This window comes from Oncorhynchus kisutch, linkage group LG28 (assembly GCF_002021735.2).
Source record: "Oncorhynchus kisutch isolate 150728-3 linkage group LG28, Okis_V2, whole genome shotgun sequence".
NCBI lineage: Eukaryota > Metazoa > Chordata > Actinopteri > Salmoniformes > Salmonidae > Oncorhynchus > Oncorhynchus kisutch.
The window spans coordinates 4,489,347-4,510,931 of NC_034201.2; the positions used below are offsets into that span (position 1 = coordinate 4,489,347).

At 39.9% G+C, this 21,585-nt stretch overlaps 1 protein-coding gene across 2 annotated transcripts in view; it reads right to left on the reverse strand.

Moving 5' to 3' along the window:
• Window positions 1–1,899: 1,899 nt before the first annotated feature.
• The window catches only part of spns2 (SPNS lysolipid transporter 2, sphingosine-1-phosphate), a 145,564-nt gene continuing 125,878 nt past the window's right edge, over window positions 1,900–21,585 (reverse strand). For both annotated transcript variants that reach the window (XM_020465126.2, XM_020465127.2), the window contains exon 13: window positions 1,900–5,194. In XM_020465126.2, the coding sequence (XP_020320715.1) occupies window positions 5,186–5,194 (9 nt within the window). In that variant the 3' untranslated portion in view covers window positions 1,900–5,185. The remainder of the gene's footprint in view (window positions 5,195–21,585) is intronic.

Genomic DNA, 21,585 nt, shown 5'->3' on the forward strand with positions numbered 1-21,585 from the left:
TGTACTTTACTATTTATATTTTTGACTATTTTTACTTTTACTTCACTACATTCCTAAAAAAAATATTGTACTTTTTACTCCATACATTTTCCCTGACACCCAAAAGTAGTCATTCAATTTGGAATGCTTAGCAGGACTGGAAAATTGTCAAATTCACACACATCCCTGGTCATCGCTACTGCCTCTGATCTGGCAGATTCACTAAATACATACGGTTCATTTGTAAATTGTGCCGTAAAAATAAAAACACAAATTATGCCGTCTCGTTTGCTTAATATAAGGAATTGTAAATTATTTATAGTTTTACTTTTAACACTAAGTATATTTTAGCAATTACATTTACTTTTAATACTATATTTAAAGTATATTTAAAACCAAATACTTTAAGACTTTTACTCAAGTTGTATTTTACTGACTTTCACTTTTACTTGAGTTATTTTCTATTAAAGTATCTTTACTTTTACTCAAGTATGATATTTAGGTATGTTTCCAAAATGTTCTGTTATTCTTCCCAACCCTCATGGGTAAATCCATACTATTAGCCTATCTGCTTACGGAAGCATACCTTTGCCATGTATATGTAATTTTACATACGTAATAATACATAATATTATGTAATAAAATGAATAGACCTTTTAAAATGTGTTATGAGTGACCTAAATTTATGTTGGCACAAAGACATAAGACATGTTCATTTTTAGCTTGGTAAATAAACTAATTGGAATTTCGGATCTGTTTTTTTTACTGTGGGTATTTGCTCAGGCCTTTGACCACATCCGTTCCATATTGGTGGAGTAAGCTATATATTGTATGTGTGGTAGTACACTTGTATTTGTTAGAGTCAGATGTGAACAAGGTGGTACTGCACAGTACCTAAACTGACTCCGTGTGTTGTCAAAGGATTATATTCTGTAGGTTTCAGTGGAAAAGAACACATGGAATTTCCAGGAGAGCTGACTGGAGTGCTGTGTGTGTCTCTCTGTTTCCTGTCTACACCCTAATGGAGACAGGAAACCTATTGTAGCTATACGTCACCCTAACTACCCTTCGGTCAAGGACATGTAACTATGGTTGAACGTCAACATTTTGACATATTTCTAATGAAATATGTCTGCAAACCGTTTGGCCTTTTACCTCCCCCCTCCCTTTCCAGGCAAATATTGTGTTTTGACACTGTATATGTATGTAGATCTGAAAAAAAAGTTCCTCTGTGTACACCAGGTTCACGTTCACTTTCTGTGTTGTATCTCAGCTAGTGTGTCTCTGACTGAAACACACAGTATAGTGACCACAGGCTTACCTAAACTCATGAACCAAAGAATCTCTGTCAGTGCCTTAGCATAAAGCTGTGTTGCCTGGCTACATGGTTGGTACACCTCACGGAACAATACAAGGCTTCATTGATTCAACGCTCCAAACTCAGCCATACTCTCTCTCTTACCTAGTTGGCCATGATTAAAATCAAGCCTTTGTGAGTCTGTCTCCCACTGAAAAGAGAGGAAAAAAATTGCCCCATAGCAAAATAGGTTCCTTGGCCTACTCCCCTTCCTGGGGTCCTTTCTAAATGAGCCTATGCATTACCTTCCTTTCAGGTGTACTGGCCGTCTACTCTTCCTTGTGTGTGTTTCACAAATGTGTGAGGGAGCTTTTGAAGGGTTCTGGGCTCTGTTCTGAATGTTGGCTAAATGGCGCCACGTAATCTAATTTGACTACTTCAAAAGAGAAATGACTAGTCAACTCATGTGATTCAACTGATTCTTAATGGTGATACTGTTATTGTTTGTCATCTGCCTTCACAGTCAAAGATATTTTGAAAGATAAAATATATCTTCAAAGATTAAAAAAAAATTGAAAGAAGGAAACACACGAGAATCAGATGCAAATGATGACGCTGTGATACACTTTGATTAAATATGTTTATTTGATCATTTACATATAGGTGTACATTTCATATCACCCCCTGAGGGAGTGTCACAGTTAAGTTCTAGAATCATTTTGTTGATCGCTTGTATTTTCTTTTTCACTTCTTTTTAACACAGTTATTCTAAAAATAAAAATAACCTCTGTTTTCTGCTCAATATCAGAAATAGGCCTCTTTTTACATGATTCTTGTATGACAAGAAAGAGCACATTCTCAATACATCACTCCTGTGATTATTCAAATAGAATTACTCCATACAAATTATGTTTTTACTTCTAAAGGATATTTGATCTAAATTATGTAAATTTGGAATTGTGTGAACCTCTATTCATAACCCATCCAAACAAAACAATGTGCTCCTCTACTGTTGTTCTAAGACAGAATGCCAGCATGAAAGTGTTCTGTGCTCTGTGGGAGAGTGTTCTACAGAGTTCTATAGAATGTGTGAAGTGGATTCTAGAACAACATGCCAGTTATGGGCTAAGGGTTACAAATAAATCCCTGAATATCACCTTCTCAAAATCAAATGAAAATTTACGTGCAAAATACTTAGATTTGTTGGTCTAGAAAAAGAAGCGACACTTTTGAAAATACAAAATGAAGCATTGTGAGCAATCGAGCATAGAACAATACTTCGGTTATAAAACGGTTAACGATGCAGTTCCCTGTGTATGTGTTTGTGTGTGTCTGTGCGTTTGCGTGTGTGTGTGTGATATCCAATTCATGATCACAGTAAACACAAGGATTCTCAGTGATGTAAAAAGGTATTGTGTTGTTTCATTGCAATACAATATGATGAATGTATACGTAGGAGCCTTTCTTAACCCAAAGAGACAATAAAGTGTATACTTAAGAATATACTTACAACATCAACTTCCCTTTACAGATTCTTCTTCAATCTTCATTAACAAACAAATAAATACATTGCATCCAAGCCATCATTTACAATATATTAAAATCGCTGCATAATATAGCTATATATCTCTATCGCAGTCATATATAAAACTAATTTGTATAAAAAGAAAGTCCATAAAAGAAAGATAAGAAACTTGATTAAGATGCTGCTGCTTAGTAAACACATCAGGTTGGATAGAATCACATTCAGAGAGCTCTCCTCCTCACAGTTTATGTCTGCTTCTGAAATATTACCCTATATAGTGCACTACCTTTGATCAGAGCCCTATGGGCCTAGGTCAAAAGTAGTGGACTTGATAGGGTAACATTTGGGTCACAGATCTAGTGAGGGAAGCTGAGACAAATTAACTGGCAATAGAGACACATCCATCATCCCACGACCCCCGCCCCCCCACACACACACACCAAGCCAAGATGAGTCAGACCCATACGTTACTACACAATAACCATTTCAAAGCCTATCCAACAAATTCAATCTATCACAAAATTTCCACACATTTTCACATCAAGTTCTACAAGGTGCTTTCCTTTCAATAGAAAATATGAAACCACATATTCCTTCTGTAGAGTTGTGTGTTGGAGAAAAGTTGCTTTCGTTGCAGAATTCGTCCTAAAAATGATTATTGTCTTCCTCTTTGACATATTATGTTAGAGTAGATTGCATGATATTGCATAAACTGTCAAATATGATGCCCAAACTGATGCATAGAATGGTCCATTAGTATATGACATAGGCAGTAAAGAATAATCTCCATTGTGTATATAGTGAATCAGAGATAAAAATGTATTTTCTTCTGTATCCTATGAAAGCAGTGCTTTTTTTCCAATGCCACAACTCCTAGTCCCCATTTGAGGGTGAATAAGGGTAAAAACTCCTCCAATTTAACCTGGGCAATATGATGCCTTTCGAAGGGTTTGATTTCTGTGGCTAATTAACTTATGACTACAACCGACTGAGGCTGCCTCTTTTAAGGGTCCTTTTCTTTCCTCAACTCCAGGAATGGGATATCCACAAGGGGTAAAATAATCCCTGTGTGTGCACAAAGACAGCTATTGTGACTGGTTGGGGATAGTGAATCTTAATCCACCATTAAAAGGTGCCACTGTCACTCTCTTTCAACGTGTGTGGTGTATCCAGTCCGGAACCTCAAATCCAACCATCTGAGATAAATTTGGTTAAAAGGAACATTGTTCACAGATAGGGCCAATGCATGCTAGGCTACTTCTCCCACTGTATAGAATGCATTGCTCCCTTCAAAGCAGGGTAAAAACAAGTATATCCTTCACCCCTTCAAAACTGCTTCTATAGATACAAATGGAGAATTTACATATTTCAAAAACAACAAAACATTTCCATTAGAATAACTATAAAACATGTACTACTCCAGTGTCCTTTCATCAATGAGCTGGGGAGGTCTCACCTTAAGCCTACTGAAACAATCATAGGCAATCAAGAATAACCTCCAGTTTCATATCCAACATCACAGGGTAGAATAAAAACATATTTGATCACTTACTGAGTATGGTACGGTGTGGCTGGCACTGTTTTAATATAAGTGCTAAAAAAGACATAGAAACTAAATATAACATGGAAGGGGGATGACAAGAAAATAAGAAACCTGCCTGCACTGTGTGTCATTAATGTATAAGCTCAAAGTCTTAAGGCTGGCTGGATGGATCATCAGACCTGACTGTCATGGTGGATGGAGAGAGAGAAATGGGGTCACTGACTTTGTTCACTATTTATACATTTTTTGGCCTTTAAGTGACTTCCTGGTTTTGATGGTTGTGGTGGTTGTTATAGTGACGGCAGTCAGTAAAGAACCTCTGTGTGGTGGAATGTCATGATATTGCTCTTGGTGCAGATTGACAGGCCATGTGACAGACAGACATACAGACAGATGGACGGACAGACAGATAGGGCAGGTCCATGTTCAGCATTCAGTAGTATAGCACTGGGGGAGGGGCCAGGTGTTTCTGTGACTCGCTCTTAGTAGACAACCCGAAAAGGTCAGAGGCCATCAGCTGCCGAGCCGATTGGCTGGCTTCAGCCCACTGCTTTGTGTGATTCGCCAGTCCATGGAGTGGTGTGACTGAGGCTTCTACAGGGTTAAACAAAGCGCTCCCTCTTTCCAGTTATAAACAGTAACAGCCTCCACACAACATGTTGAATAAGAAAAGTGATGATGAGGGTGGTGATGAAGAGGATGAAGAAGTTAAAGGTGGATGGCTTGGGTATAAAGACGTGGATCAGCTGCCCCTCTCTCTCTCTCTCTCTCTCTCTCTTTCATCCTCCCTCGTTCAGCGCAGCATACAGAGCCTCTGCTTCCTCCCAAGGACGGCCCCTCCTCAGGAGACCTGGAGAGACATAAAGAAAGAGAGAGAGTGAAGGAGAAAGAGAGAGACAGAAAAGAGAGAGAGAAGAGGAAATGGAGAGTGTGGTTAGGCTCTGGCCTCCCCACAGGATGTTCCCATGTAATTAGTGCTCCAGTGCTCCTCGGCTCGGCCATCTGTCTGGTGGCTCTGCTCTGCCTGGCTCTGGGTCGGCCTGGCTCTGCTCCGATACACCAACCCCACTGGGAGCAGCTATGGAGCTCCACACTACTCCTCTCCACTCCATACAAACCTAAACACCACAAACACTGTCTGGTGGCTCTGCCTGGCTCTGGTTCAGCCTGGCTCTACTCTGATACACTCGCTGCCCGCTGGGAATGATCCAGCAATAATGGACCTCTCCTTCACACCAAAACATGGCCACACTTGGGAACAGATAACCAGCTGATAGATCTCTTCACAGTCTACGCTAAAACATGAACACGCATGTTTGTGTTTACTCCCTCAATTTGTGCCACATCGACACCTTTAAACCTACTACACTGAAACAGATGTATTGGGGGATATAACACCTGTCTCACTCAGCCAAAATGTTTGTTGTTGTTGTTCCCTCCCTCCCTCCCTACTGAATTAGAGAAGTGTGTGTGTGGATGCTCCAGCGCTCTGCTGAGAACTACAATAGGATTAGAGCAGTAGAGCAGGGGGCTTGGCTGGTTGCTGTTCCACTGTTTCTCCCTCATAGTACCACCAGCCTCCCATCCACAACAAGAGTAATTACCTTAAACGCTGCAAGATTATAGGATTTCAGAGAACAATGTGTTTGTGTGTGTGTGTGCCACAAAGCCAAAAACTCTTAGTCAGAATTGCAGCTTTATTATGGTAATTATTTCCAATGATTGTCTTACACAATAAGAGGTTGGCAATAACATTCCCCTGGAAAGAAAGGATGCTTTGAAAACTGATACTGGCAGACTAGCAGGTGTAAGATATGTTTGGATTAGACACCAGTGGAGGCTGCTGAGGGGAGGAGGGCTCATAATAGTGGCTGGAATGGAATGGCATCAAACACATGGAAACTGTTCTCACCAATGAATGTGACACCAACCTCCTCTGTTAGACACAGCCTGACTGAAGCATGTCTGGAGTGGTGGAATTCTACAGCAGTATTCCAGAACTAGCACCTTCTCCAAAGCTCTTTTGGTTAACATCGGGGGAAGTGACCAGGAGGAAGATTAAGCAGGGACACATGCTGATCAGCCTGAGTGCTGCCCCAAAAATGCAATCAAACCAATTGGATGGGGTGTTGCTCAGGAGGGAGGCTACAAATCATGACAAAGGGAGGTTGGGAGGCAGCAAATAGACACAGAATGTCTTGACTTGGCTGGCTACATGCATAGTTTGCATACACCCAGCATGGTTTAGCTAGGCTTGACTGGCTACAATACCAGGGTTGGCTTGCCTGGGCAGAATGGATAGGCTGCACTACTTAGACCCACAAAACAGCTTGGTAGTCATGAGTATAGATAGACACATTATGAAAAGGCACACTAGGAGGATAGGCTGCTATCCCTCCTAGTGTGCCTTTTCATAATGTGTCTATCTATACTCATGACTACCAAGCTGTTTTGTGGGTCTAAGTAGTGCAGCCTATCCGTATCTTGGCACACAGAACCAAATCTTGTGCATGTGCTGGCTTCTCTTTGGCTGCTACATTTAACAGTGTCAACAAGAGTCTAGGATGTGGATCAAATCCCCACATTAACTGGAAGGAAGAGCCCCTTCCCTGGCCTCATGTCTGGTCTGGTGCCCGATGGAGGGTAGACCACACTGGGGTGGGTGTACTACTACTACTGTGGTCTGTAGTTATGCCTCTCTCTGTACCCTCTGGATCCTAAACCCAACCAGTAGAACCCTGTTGAGTACTCAAGGCTTTTGTTGAATGGAGAAAAATATATAGTCTGGATTCACTGTCTACAGCTGCAAAAACAGGTTTGAATAGAGGGGACGTTTGGAGCTGCATTGAAAAATGGACCACCTGAATGAATGGTCAACCACAAGTTGGAACTGGGAGAGCGAATGCTGAAAAAACATCCTGCTGTCAAATCTAACAGTGAAATGTTGACAGTTTATAACATGTATTCTTCTGTGGGTTAACAAGCTGTCGGTGTGAATCCACAGCCCTCTGTGGTTATCGTCGTCCACACTACTTTACCCCCGTGTAGACATTAATTGGATCCATGCTTATCTGATCTCTAGTGTTGAGCGATGAACTGAAATGTCTGTTATTTTTCTCTTTTTAAACAACTAATTGACCGATGTCGGGTTCAGGTTTTTTCGGAGCTCAACGTGCAGCTTCTCTAGCGATAAATCGATTCTAGCCAGATGTAGTAGGGTGTGGTAGTTTCCAACATGCCAATATTCTACATAGTTTAGTGCAGAAAACGTGGTAATAAACTTCATTGACCTCAATCCATTGCGTTCCTTGTCGATCTGTGTGGGCTCTACCTGAAAATACATGATCTACTCTAAGTGATTGATAGTTGGTATCCAGTTTTCATAACATTATGCCTTATTTACTTTAAAGAACTACTAAAATAGTGATTTGTCAGACAGGATAGGCCGCAGCTCTATAGAGATGACTTGGAATGAAGTAATAAAGTCATCAAATAAAACAAATGTATACACACACACACAACTGAAATATTTTAGTAAAGTAATATGAATAAATTATGGTTAAAGATGCACTATGCATTCCTTGAAATATCTTTTCCAGAACCAAAAATATTGTATTTTCAGCTGTTTGAAGATGGTGTATAAAACCGAAAGTAAAAGAGGCAAAAACTAAACTTAAGCATAAAAATATCCCACACAGAAGAAATCTACCACTTCTTAAACAATGACAAATCAGGATCTCAGCTGCCTCATTGCCTGTATCCGCTATAGATCCGCGGTCAAACGGCCACTCTTCATCACTGTCAAACGCTCCCTAAAACACTTCTGTGAGCAGGCCTTTCTAATTGACCTGGCCCGGGTATCCTGGAAGGATATTGACCTCATCCCGTCGGTAGAGGATGCCTGGTCATTCTATAAAAGTAATTTCCTCCCCAACCTGTTGCGACTCTAGGGGGAGTATTTTCATTTTTGGGAAAAAAACATTCCCGTTTTAAACGGGATATTTTGTCAGGACAAGAAGCTAGAATATGCATATAATTAACAGCTTTGGATAGAAAACACCAACGTTTCCAAAACTGTAAAGATATTGTCTGTGAGTATAACAGAACTGATGTTGCGGCGAAAGCCTGAGAAAAATCCAATCCGGAAGTGCCCCATATTTTGAAAGCGCTGCGTTCCAATGAGTCCCTATTGAGCTGTGAGTGTGCTATCAACCAGCTTACGCTTTATACGTATTCCCCAAGGTGTCTACAGCATTGTGACGTAGTTTTACGCATTTATGTTGAAGAATAGCCGTAGGCGGCTACATTGCGCAAGTGGTCAACTGATGCCCCCAGAGAGATTCTCGCGTAAAATACAGAGGTAGCCATTACTCCAATCGGTCCTACTGAAAAACGAATTGTCCCGATGGATATATTATTGAATAGATATTTGAAAAACACCTTGAGGATTGATTATAAACAACGTTTGCCATGTTTCTGTCGATATTATGGAGCTAATTTGGAATATTTTTCACCGTTTTCGTGACTGCAATTTCCGGGCGATTTCTCAGCCAAACGTGAGGAACAAACGGAGCTATTTCGCCTACAAAAATAATATTTTTGGAAAAAAGGAACATTTGCTATCTAACTGGAAGTCTCGTGAGTGAAAACATCCGAAGCTCATCAAAGGTAAACAATTTCATTTGATTACTTTTCTGATTTCCGTGACCACGTTACCTGCTGCTAGCTGGACAAAATGCTATGCTAGGCTATCGATAAACTTACACAAACGCTTGTCTAGCTTTGGCTGTAAAGCATATTTTGAAAATCTGAGATGACAGGGTGATTAACAAAAGGCTAAGCTGTGTCTCAATATATTTAATTTGTGATTTTCATGAATAGGAATATTTTCTAGGGATATTTATGTCTGTTGCATCATGCTAATTAGTTTCAGGCGATGATTACGCTCTCGCATGCTGGATGGGGAGTCAGAGGTTTTCAATAAGCATGCCCCTTTCAAAAAATGTAGAAATAAGAACAGATACAGCCCTTGATTCACTCCAGACCTGACTGCCCTCGACCAGCACAAAAACACCCATAGCACGCGCTCCAGCAGGTATATCTCACTGGTCATCCCCAAAGCCAACATCTACTTTGGCCGCCTTTCCTTCCATTTGTCTGCTGCCAATGACTGGAACGAATTGCAAAAATCGCTGAAGTTGGAGACTTATATCTCCCTCGCTAACTTTAAACGTCAGCTATCTGAGCAGCTAACCGATCGCTGCAGCTGTACATATCCCATCTGTAAATAGCCCATCCAATCTACCTACCTCATCCCCATATTGTTTTTATTTACTTTTTGCTATTTTGCACACCAGTATCTCTACTTTCACATCATCATCTGCACATCTATCACTCCAGTGTTAATTTTCTTAATTAAGATGTGTAGTGTTAGGGCAAAAACCAAAACATGCACCCCTTGGGGTCCCAAGGACCAAGATCGGGAAACGCTGGCTTAGACAGGTCTTTTACCATGCAATATTTTCAACCTACATATTTGACACACAATTACATTTTGCATGCATTTCTAAACACTATTGTCCTCACTTAGGATTTGAACTCACAACCTCTTGGTTCACAGCATCCGGATCTTCCTGCTACACCACCATGTCTGTGTCAATAATCAGATCATCTGACTATACTCCGATCATTGATTTGATTTACTTGTTCCAGCAATTTTCTGTATAGTTGTCTGATGTTGGTGGGGCATATTACTCTGTTTTAATGTTACTCCTTAATTTAAAAAATGCTAGCAGTGCAGGTGAAAACAGCCATTGACACAGACATGGTTGCATAGCGGGAAGATCGGAATGCTGTGAGCCAAGAGGTTGTGAGTTCAAATCCCAGGTGAAAGCATGTTGAAAAATAATGACTGTATTATATGGACATGCACAATGTAATCATGTACGTTAAAAGCACTGTGTGAATGGATTGGTGGTTTTCCTTGATGGACTCGGCAACAGTAACGTCTAATGAAACAAGTGACCTTTTTTTCGGAGTGGCTGTGGTTCCGAATGTTCAGGAAACCTGATTTGCCATTGCTAAAGAGATTTCTGCGCAAGTGGAGGATTTTTTTTTTTACAAAGCGGTTTCCCACTTCGCTGCCTACAATCTGCTCTGCTGCCGCTTCCCCCTCCTTGATCTGCAATATGTCTGGTGTCGCCTCCAAAATTCATGTTGTACACAAAAGACATGGTCAACATGTTCGAAATACTGCATTCCATGACTCAGTAGGCTATTAAGCACGAGCATATTTTTTTCTCACAATTCCTGACATTTAATCCAAGTAAAAATTCCCTGTCTTAAGTCAGTTACGATCACCACTTTATTTTAAGAATATGAAATGTTAGAATAATAGTAGAGAGAATTTCTTATTTCTGCTTTCACATTTCCAGTGGGTCCGAAGTTTACAAAAACTCAATTAGTATTTGGTGCATTGCCTTTAACATTTTTAACTTGGGTGAAATGTTTCGGGTAGCCTTCCACAAGCTTCCCACAATAAGTTGGGTGAATTTTTGCCCATTCCTCCTGACAGAGCTGGTGTAACTGAGTCAGGTTTGTAGGCCTCCTTGCTCGCACACACTTTTTCAGTTCTGCCCACACATTTTCTATAGGATTGATCTCAGGGCTTTGTCATGGCCACTCCAATACCTTGACTTTGTTGTCTTTAAGCCATTTTGCCACCACTTTGGAAGTATGCTTGGGGTCATTGTCCATTTGGAAGACCCATTTGCGACCAAGCTTTATCTTCCTGACTGATGTCTTGAGATGTTGCTTCAATATATCCACATCCCTTTCCTACCTCATGATGCCATCTATTTTGTGAAGTGCACCAGACCCTCCTGTAGCAACATGATGTGCTTCACGGTTGGGATGGTGTTCTTCGGCTTGCAAGCATCCCCCTTTTTCCTCCAAACATAACGGTGGTCATTATGACCAAACAGTTCTATTTCTGTTTCATCAGACCAGAGTATATTTCTCCAAAAAGTACAATCTTTGTCCCCATGTGCAGTTGCAAACCGTAGTCTGGCTTTTTTATGGCGGTTTTGGAACAGTGGCTTCTCCCTTGCTGAACGGCCTTTCAGGTTATGTTGATATAGGACTTGTTTTTACTGTGGATATAGATACTTTTGTACCCGTTTCCTCCAGCATCTTCACAAGGTCCTTTGCGGTTGTTCTGGGATCTCTAGGAGACAGAACGCGTCTCCTTCCTGAGCGGTATGACGGCTGCGTGGTCCCATGGTGTTTGTACTTGCGTGCTATTGTTTGTACAGATGAACGTGGTAACCTTCAGGCATTTGGAAATTGCTCCCAAGGATGAACCAGACTTGTGGAGGTCCACAATTTTTTTCTGAGGTCTTGGCTGATTTCTTTTGATTTTCCCATGATGTCAAGCAAAAGAGGCACTGAGTTTGAAGGTAGGCCTTGAAATACATCCACAGGTACACCTCCAATTGACTCAAATGATGTCAATTAGCCTATCAGAAGCTTCTAAAGACAATACATCATTTTCTGAAATTTTCCAAGCTGTTTAAAGGCACAATCAACTTAGTGTATGTAAACCTCTGACCCACTGGAATTGTGATACAGTGAAATAATCTGTCTGTAAACAATCGTTGGAAAAATTACTTGTGTTGTGCACAAAGTAGATGTCCTAACCAACTTGCCAAAACTATAGTTTGTTAACCTCTCTGCGCACGGAACCCGGTAGCGGGATGAAATTCGACAACATACGATGATCGCTACATAAATAGTCATTTTAAACATTCATGAAAATACAAGTGTCTCACATGTTTCGAAAGCCTAGAATCTTGATAATCCAACTGCGTTGTCAGATTTAAAAAAGGATTTACTGCGAAAGAATACGATGCGATTATCTGAGGATAGAGCCCCATAAAAAACAACTATTTCAACTAGCACAGGCGTAACAAAATCACAAACTGCAATAAAATAAATCGTTTACCTTTGACAATCTTCCTCTGTTTGAAATCCCAAATACTCATTGTTACACAATGAATGGTCTATTGTTTGATAAAATCCATTTTTACAGCCGAACACGAAACATTTTGTGAACCGCTTGTGTCGTGTATTCCGTCTCATTCCATTTTCTACGACACACTCGAGGTAAATACACACACAGAACGTGACTTTTCCAGTCATGTTTGGTTTCATTGCAATTAACTGGTTTGTTTGTTACACATAATATTGTGTTACACAACCAAACCTAATGGGTCATTTCGCGGGACGTATTGACTGAAAGAAACCGATTAGAAGACAACAAGTAATGACATCATTGTGCACCAATGATTTGCCCGCTGTTTCGTTGATTGACCGTATTTTAACGCAATGACCACTGATCGTCTTAAAATCTAGCTGGGTAGATAGCCAATGAGCTGAGGTAAACAGCAGTATGTAATGTTTATGTGTTGGAAGACGAACCCATGTAGTAAACTCCAGCGTAAAGAGGGTCATTCGCCATTGAAGTTTCATTACCGGAAGGAGCAACGCATGTTGGGCACAGCGTTGTTTTGGTAAAGCGCATATTCAACTGTTTATATATCAATCAGTATGGCGACTAAGTCAGGGCAAGCTAAATCTAAGTCTAGATATGCAGATGTACACACAATTTTAGAAGAAATTGATTGAGGATGATTCATTTAGCGATTCCCAAATGGAGGAATATTTTTTGAACGGAGAGGACATAGTTTTGGACTGGTAAGTTCTTCTCATACTAATGCCGTTGTTTGAAATTAATAATATAAAATATTATTTGTGAAATGAAATAGCCTATTTGAGGCTGTTGAGGGGAGGGCAGGCCCACAATGGCCAAAGTGAAATGGAGACAGTAGATACAGCTGGTCTGTTGTAATATAATAAAGACAGTAGATCTAGCTGGTCTGTCATAATATAATAGAGACAGTAGATCTAGCTGAAATGTCATAATATAAATGAGACAGTAAATCTAGCAGGTCTATAATAATATATTCAACCTTATGTTCCCTGTACTATATATATACACAGTGCCTTGCGAAAGTATTCGGCCCCCTTGAACTTTGCGACCTTTTGCCACATTTCAGGCTTCAAACATAAAGATATAAAACTGTATTTTTTTGTGAAGAATCAACAACAAGTGGGACACAATCATGAAGTGGAACGACATTTATTGGATATTTCAAACTTTTTTAACAAATGAAAACACTGAAAAATTGGGCGTGCAAAATTATTCAGCCCCCCCCCGTTTTTGTTTTTTTTAACCTTTATTTTACTAGGCAAGTCAGTTAAGAACAAATTCTTATTTTCAATGACGGCCTAGGAACAGTGGGTTAACTGCCTGTTCAAGGGCAGAGCGACAGATTTTGTACCTTGTCAGCTCGGGGATTTGAACTTGCAACCTTTCGGTTACTAGTCCAATGCTCTAACCACTAGGCTACACTGCCGCCCTTAAGTTAATACTTTGTAGCGGCACCTTTTGCTGCGATTACAGCTGTAAGTCGCTTTGGGGTATGTCTCTATCAGTTTTGCACATCGAGAGACTGACATTTTTTCCCATTCCTCCTTGCAAAACAGCTCGAGCTCAGTGAGGTTGGATGGAGAGCATTTGTGAACAGCAGTTCTTCAGTTCTTTCCACAGATTCTCGATTGGATTCAGGTCTGGACTTTGACTTGGCCATTCTAACACCTGGATATGTTTATTTTTGAACCATTCCATTGTAGATTTTGCTTTATGTTTTGGATCATTGTCTTGTTGGAAGACAAATCTCCGTCCCAGTCTCAGGTCTTTTGCAGACTCCATCAGGTTTTCTTCCAGAATGGTCCTGTATTTGGTTCCATCCATCTTCCCATCAATTTTAACCATCTTCCCTGTCCCTGCTGAAGAAAAGCAGGCCCAAACCATGATGCTGCCACCACCATGTTTGACAGTGGGGATGGTGTGTTCAGGGTGATGAGCTGTGTTGCTTTTACACCAAATATAACGTTTTGCATTGTTGCCAAAAAGTTCAATTTTCGTATCATTTGACCAGAGCACCTTCTTCCACATGTTTGGTGTGTCTCCCAGGTGGCTTGTGGCAAACTTTAAACAACACTTTTTATGGATATCTTTAAGAAATGGCTTTCTTCTTGCCACTCTTCCATAAAGGCCAGATTTGTGCAATATACGACTGATTGTTGTCCTATGGACAGAGTCTCCCACCTCAGCTGTAGATCTCTGCAGTTCATCCAGAGTGATCATGGGCCTCTTGGCTGCATCTCTGATCAGTCTTCTCCTTGTATGAGCTGAAAGTTTAGAGGGACGGCCAGGTCTTGGTAGATTTGCAGTGGTCTGATACTCCTTCCATTTCAATATTATCGCTTGCACAGTGCTCCTTGGGAGGTTTAAAGCTTGGGAAATCTTTTTGTATCCAAATCCGGCTTTAAACTTCTTCACAACAGTATCTCGGACCTGCTTGGTGTGTTCCTTGTTCTTCATGATGCTCTCTGCGCTTTTAACGGACCTCTGAGACTATCATAGTGCAGGTGCATTTATACGGAGACTTGATTACACACAGGTGGATTGTATTTATCATCATTATTCATTTAGGTCAACATTCAGAGATCCTCACTGAGCTTCTGGAGAGAGTTTGCTGCACTGAAAGTAAAGGGGCTGAATAATTTTGCACGCCCAATTTTTCAGTTTTTGATTTGTTAAAAAAGTTTGAAATATCCAATAAATGTCGTTCCACTTCATGATTGTGTCCCACTTGTTGTTGATTCTTCACAAAAAAATACAGTTTTATATCTTTATGTTTGAAGCCTGAAATGTGGCAAAAGGTCACAAAGTTCAAAGGGGCCGAATACTTTCGCAAGGCACTGTATATATCTGTTTATTATACCTGTTGATACAGGGCTCATATGTGAAACTTTCACAGTGACACTGACTCCGAATGGGAGCCCCCAAGGTGTCCATCCCCCACTGAAGCTGGTTCATCCAGCTCCTGCCACAAGTGGTGTTCATCTGCCCAAATGTATTTCTGGATGTGCTATGGCACCTGGCATCAGCAGCATAATATTGTGTCGAGGACTGAGGGTCTTCCAAATATTGAAAGTGTTATTTTGTAAATGTATATATTTTTTTCTTCATGTTTTTTCTCCATTTTTTTGGGGGGGGGGTGTGTGTGTTAGAATACCATTTTGGTATTTTGTATATAGTTATTCCATTCAAAATGTATAAATTCACCAATTTGGCCACTTTGGGCTACTTGTGTGGGACACCTGGGTGACTTCATGATAAATGTCATGTAGCACACTCATTTTGGAAGTTATCATTCTGAAACTTTGCACAAGTACTGTTGCCCTCTTATGTTTTTCACTGAAATTGTCCCCATCATCCTATCTGAATGTTTGTTTTATCTTTATCTTGTTCATTTTAAAGATACAAAAAAAATAATATATATATATATGTTTTTTTCATTGTATTATCTAAACCAGATCTATTATGTTATATTATCCTATATTCAAATCATTTACACAAACTTCAGAGTGTTTTCTTTCAAATGGTACCAAGAATATGCATATCCTTGGTTCTGTGCCTGAGCTACAGGCTGTTAGATGAGGGTATGTCTTCAGGCGGAAATTGAAAAAAGTAGGGGGGTAATCTAAGAGGTTTTAACAAGAAATTTGTGGAGTGGTTGAAAAACAAGTTTTAATGACTCCAACCTATGTGTATGTAAACTTACTGTAAACTTCAACTGTATACATTTGACTGGAGCTAGTATCAAGCAAGCAAAGAGGTTAATTAGCCGAGACAGGAGCACAAAGGGATAGATACATTCTTGACCCCATGTCTAAACACGATAACCTTGAAAAGCCAAGTCACAATAACATGAAACACAAATCTTTGCCAATCAGTGGGTCAGGGTGTAATCTTGTTATTTTTAGTCTGTTACTCCAAAACCTCCCCATTGTCCTGCTGTGGAGAGTTGGCAATGCAGAACATTTCCCCTGTGTGTGTGTTTATTTTTTGGGGGACGGGGCGGGGGATTTGATAATTAATGTGAGAGGCTGAGCGGTGTGTGTGTCGGAGTGTGATAAGGGGATGAAGGAGGGAGGTGTGCCTGTGTGTGTCTGTGATAAAGAGAGGAAGGAGGGAGGGTACCAAGGCCAATAATGCCCTGACGACTTCTTGATGACATCCCGTAATATACACAATAGACCTTGGAACCAAGAGGTACATCAAAGATCAATACGACGACATGAATGTTATCGTCATTTAAAAGGTCTATGGAAACTAGGGGAAAGTGCTTTCTAAGTATAATTAAAGTCTCCAATATTCCCAGTTCTTTCAAAGACCATTGAATCAAAGTCTCCCACTTAAAGGATGATTGTAGAGCATTGCGCCAGTGTCTTATGGGCACTACAACTTGTAGTTAGTTAGAAGGAAAAACTATTTTCTTATCGGAGATTGAAAGTTACTTAAATTTTTAAACAGTCATACACATCTGGCGTTAAGCCAGCGCAATTGTAAAACACACACTCGTTTGCAATCTCGACCTGTTAAAGCTGGCACTCTATTTTCAAACCCTAGTGCCAGAAATGGTCATTTACCTGTGTCATACGAGGTGGGAGGGGTGGCAATATTTAATGTGTGTCCTAAAAAACGTGCACCAAAGTGTCAATTTCAGTATGCGCTGGTGGGGATATTTATGACCAACCCGAAAAGCTGATATTAGCAAGAACCTGGTTGGTTATGACATGGATTTTGACAACGGAAGTGCATCCTATCCACCCGTAGCTTCTGCCAAGTCCCCAGCAACTGGATGTTCTGGTTTTCAGGGGAAATTAAAAGAGAGACAAACTTAACAAGACTTCCACTTTTGGACATTAACAAGGCAACACTACATCTGAACTCCTCCTCCACATTTACTAGATTGGTTGAACAGTGTAGAAGAGAACCTCCCCCAACAGTTTTTTCCCTTCTCATTTAAGACCAGTGTGTAGGGGATCTAGTTTCAGGGGTTTCTTTTATGCATGTTGCGTTAGGGTTAATCCACCCGTAAGGAACAGTGCCCATATACACATGGAACAAGAGAGATGTGCTTTTTGTGCCGGTTAACCTTGTGTTTAGAAACATTAAAAAACATGTATTTTTCCCATTTTGTTTCATTTGATTAAAAAACAAGCATACCCCACCCCCTCTCAGTCCTGCCCAATGCATTTGCCAAGTAGTCAAGACTATCAATAAAGGGTTTGGCTCACAAGACCGCTTTGAAATAAATCTTAATCACCAATAATATCAAGTTTAGGAGCAGCATCAAAACAGTGAGCGGACATCCCGATTTTTTGTATGTAGGCTATTGTACATTATTTTTTACCAGCTCCTGTTATTAATTTTGGATGTGTAAAAAAAACCTAAGCGTAGATATAATCCACTGATACTCGTATTTAGAAAAATATTAGTTATTTTCCTGTAAAAATGGATTGCCTTATGTTTCGTTTGATAAAAAAAAAAATTGCCCTTAGTAAGTTACCATTACCTTACTATAAATCCTGTTTAGGCTAGGGGGCAGCATTTTCACTTTTGGATGAAAAGCGTGCCCAGAGTAAACTACCTCCTACTCAGTCTCAGTCCTCAGTCTTAGTAGTATTGTATATAAAACAAGTTTCTAAAACTGTTTGAATGATGTCTGTGAGTATAACAGAACTCATATGGCAGGCAAAAAGCTGAGAAAAAATCCAAACAGGAAGTGGGAAATCTGAGGATTGTAGTTTTTCAACTCATCCCCTATTGAAGATACAGTCGGATATTGGTCATCTTGCACTTCCTAGGGCTTCCACTAGATGTTAACAGACTTTAGAATGTTGTTTGATGCTTCTACTATGAAGGGGGATGAATGAGAGGGGAATGAGTCAGAGGTCTGGCAGAGAGCCACGGGCTCGTGACGCGCGGTCATGAGAAAGTTACCTCTCGTTCCATTGCTTTTCTACAGACATTGGAATTCTCCGGTTGGGACATTATTGAACATTTATGGTAAATACATCCGAAAGATTGATTCTATACATCGTGTGATATGTTTCTACGACCAGTAATATAACTTTTTAGAATTTTCTTCCGACATTTCCGCTGGAATTGGGAGTGCATTCTGATGAAGATCATCAAAGGTAAGTGAATATTTATAATGCTATTTCTGACTAATGTTGACTCCAACATGGCGGATATCTGTTTGGCTTGATTTGTCGTCTGAGCGCCTGCTCAGATTATGCTTTTTCCGTAAAGTTTTTTTGAAATCTGACACAGCGGTTGCATTAAGGAGAAGTTTATCTAAAGTTACATGTATAATAGTTGTATCTATTATCAATGTTTATTATGAGTATTTCTGTGAATTGAGGTGGCTCTCTGCAAAATCACCGCATGTTTTGGAACTGCTGAACATAACACGCCAATGTAAAATGAGATTTGGGGATATAAGTATTCACTTTATCGAACAAAACATACATGTATTGTGTAACATGAAGTCCCATGAGGTCATCTGATGAAGATCATCAAAGGTTAGTGATTCATTTTATCTATATTTCTGCTTTTTGTGACAACTCTTTCATGACGTTGGCCTGGGGGGGTAGGTTTATGACAGTCATAAATACCTCTTCCCCCCTTTTTCCTCTCTCTACCCTACTGAGGTTACATTTGCAAAACCCTTGGTTAATATAGAGATTTTGGGAACATCAGAAGGTGCGGGGAAATGAACTATATTCGGGTAATCCGACCAATGGAACATATGCGGTGGTACTTAATGCATATGATGTCAGTTCGGTTGTCATCTGAGAAATTCTCATCAATGATAAGATGACAAACTCTACAGTGAAAGTCTACACATCAGAGTTATCGGATTCACATGGAATTGTTGTTCAAATTTAAATGTTTGAATATGAAATTATTTGTGATGGGATGAAATGTGATTTTAGCTTCTAAAATGTGAGATTTGGGGTTTTCATAAGATAGGGCTCTGCTCAATCAGTGACCCGCCCCTGTGAAGGGACATGGGCTATAAAACTTTTCAAACATGCCCTCCTCTCCCTTCCTATATAAGCCCTTGACCTCCTGGACTTGAGGACGACGGTCCTATGTCAGAATGGTTCAGATAATAACTACAGAACGAAGCTAACATCAGCGTGAGCTTTGGTTGCGAATGGTATGAACTTTGAACTCTTATTCACTACAGAAGTGATACCTCCTAGCCGTTGAGTTAGCAACAGCAGATGCAAATGAGGGTTAGGAAGGAACAGACAGAGTATTCCGTCTATCACCCAATGACGTTACTACAACGTATCCAATTGACAACCAGAGACATTTTTCAAAGGACTCGGTTGGGCAACAAGGCCTTCCATCTACCACCAACCTACCTTTCCATCTACCACCAACCTACCGCGCAGCTCAGAGTAAATATTTATTGCATTTTCCTTTTCCAAATGGGCGGTAATTTAAAATGCATAAGATACTGTATTTACGATAGCACAGCTTCTTCCTGTTGTTCCTCAGTCTTCCCGCTCTTTCACTCAAACCCAGCCCTTTTCCTTTGTGTAACAAGCTGTCATATCTGTTTCCACCCGCTATGGCCATTTTTCTTTATGACATAATTTGTAATCAAGTTATGATTTAATTATGTGTATGTGTAATTCTGTGTGATTTGTTAGGTATTGAGTAAATAAATAATTAAACCCAATTTTGTATTGCTGATTCAAATTGTTAGCCAGGGTTCATGCAGATAACCAAGAATTTACAACTTTCAGATGAGACTGAATTAAGAGCACGATTACTATTAACTGCTATTGATGTAAAATATTACTAGGTCTTTAAGCGTTTATTCAGAAGATAACAGCTCTATAAATATTATTTTGTGGTGCCCGACTCTCTAGTTAATTACATTTACATGATTAGCTCAATCAGGTGATATTAATTACGGAGAAATTATTTTATAGAATAGCATGTCATATCACCCTCTTCATCCTACCCCTTACTTTTTCGAACATTCTGTTAAAAATCGCGCAACATTTCAGCGCCCTGCTACTCATGCCAGGAATATAGTATATGCATATGATTAGTATGTGTGTATAGAAAACACTCTGACGTTTCTAAAACTGGTTAAATCACGGCTGTGACTTGAACAGAGCGTGTGTTTCAGCGAAAAGCGCAAGAAAATCTGCTCACTGAAAACTGAAAAAAGTATCAATCCGCCACTTGCACGTATTGTTGAATGGCATGCGACAGAGATTGCAATTCCTACAGCTTCCACACGATGTCGCCAGTCTCGTCATTTCCGGGGTCTTTATTTCTTGGTCAAACCAACCTGAGAGATCACTTTCCATCCGGTCTCCGACTGCAAGGTTTGGAAGAGAGATTTTGGAAGATGATTTGAAATCGTGGAGTTTTTGAATACACATCGCCCCGTGATCATTTTGATAGATTATTAACGTTTACTGATACCTAAAGTTGGATTACAAAAGTATTTCGAAGTGTTTTGTGAAAGTTTATCGTCGACTATTTTAATTAAAAAAATTGACGTAGCGTTTTCAAACTGTGTTTTTTTCTGAATCACACAGTTTCCATAGATGGCTATTTTAGGTATATATGGACCGATTTAATTGAAAAAAAGACCCAATAGTGATGTTTATGGGGCATATAGGAGTGCCAACAAAGAAGATCGTCAAAGGTAATGAAAGTTTTATATTTTATTTCTGCTATTTGGGTAGCGCCGGCTACGCGAAATCTTTTGTTTACTTAGCATTCAGGTATTTCGGGGTGTTGCATGCTCTCTTATAATAGCTTCTCATGCTTTCGCCGAAAAGCATTTTAAAAATCTGACTTGTTGCCTGGATTCACAACGAGTGTAGCTTTAATTCAATACCCTGCATGTGTATTTTAATGAACGTTTGAGTTTTAACGAGTGCTATTAGCATATAGCGTAGCGCATTTGCATTTCCAGATGTCTAGGTGGGACGTTTTTGTCTCAGGTAGGAGCAAGAGGTTAATCCGGCATAGCCAAAGACACGACAACTCTCTTTGGCTGGAAAAATCGCTGTGTTTTTCTGTGACTTGGTGGTGACCTAACATAATCGTTTGTGGAGCTTTCGCTGTAAAGCCTTTTTGAAATCAGACAGGAATTTTATCTTTAAAATGGTGCCTAATACTTGTATGTTTGAGAAATTTGATTTATGAGATTTCTGTTGATT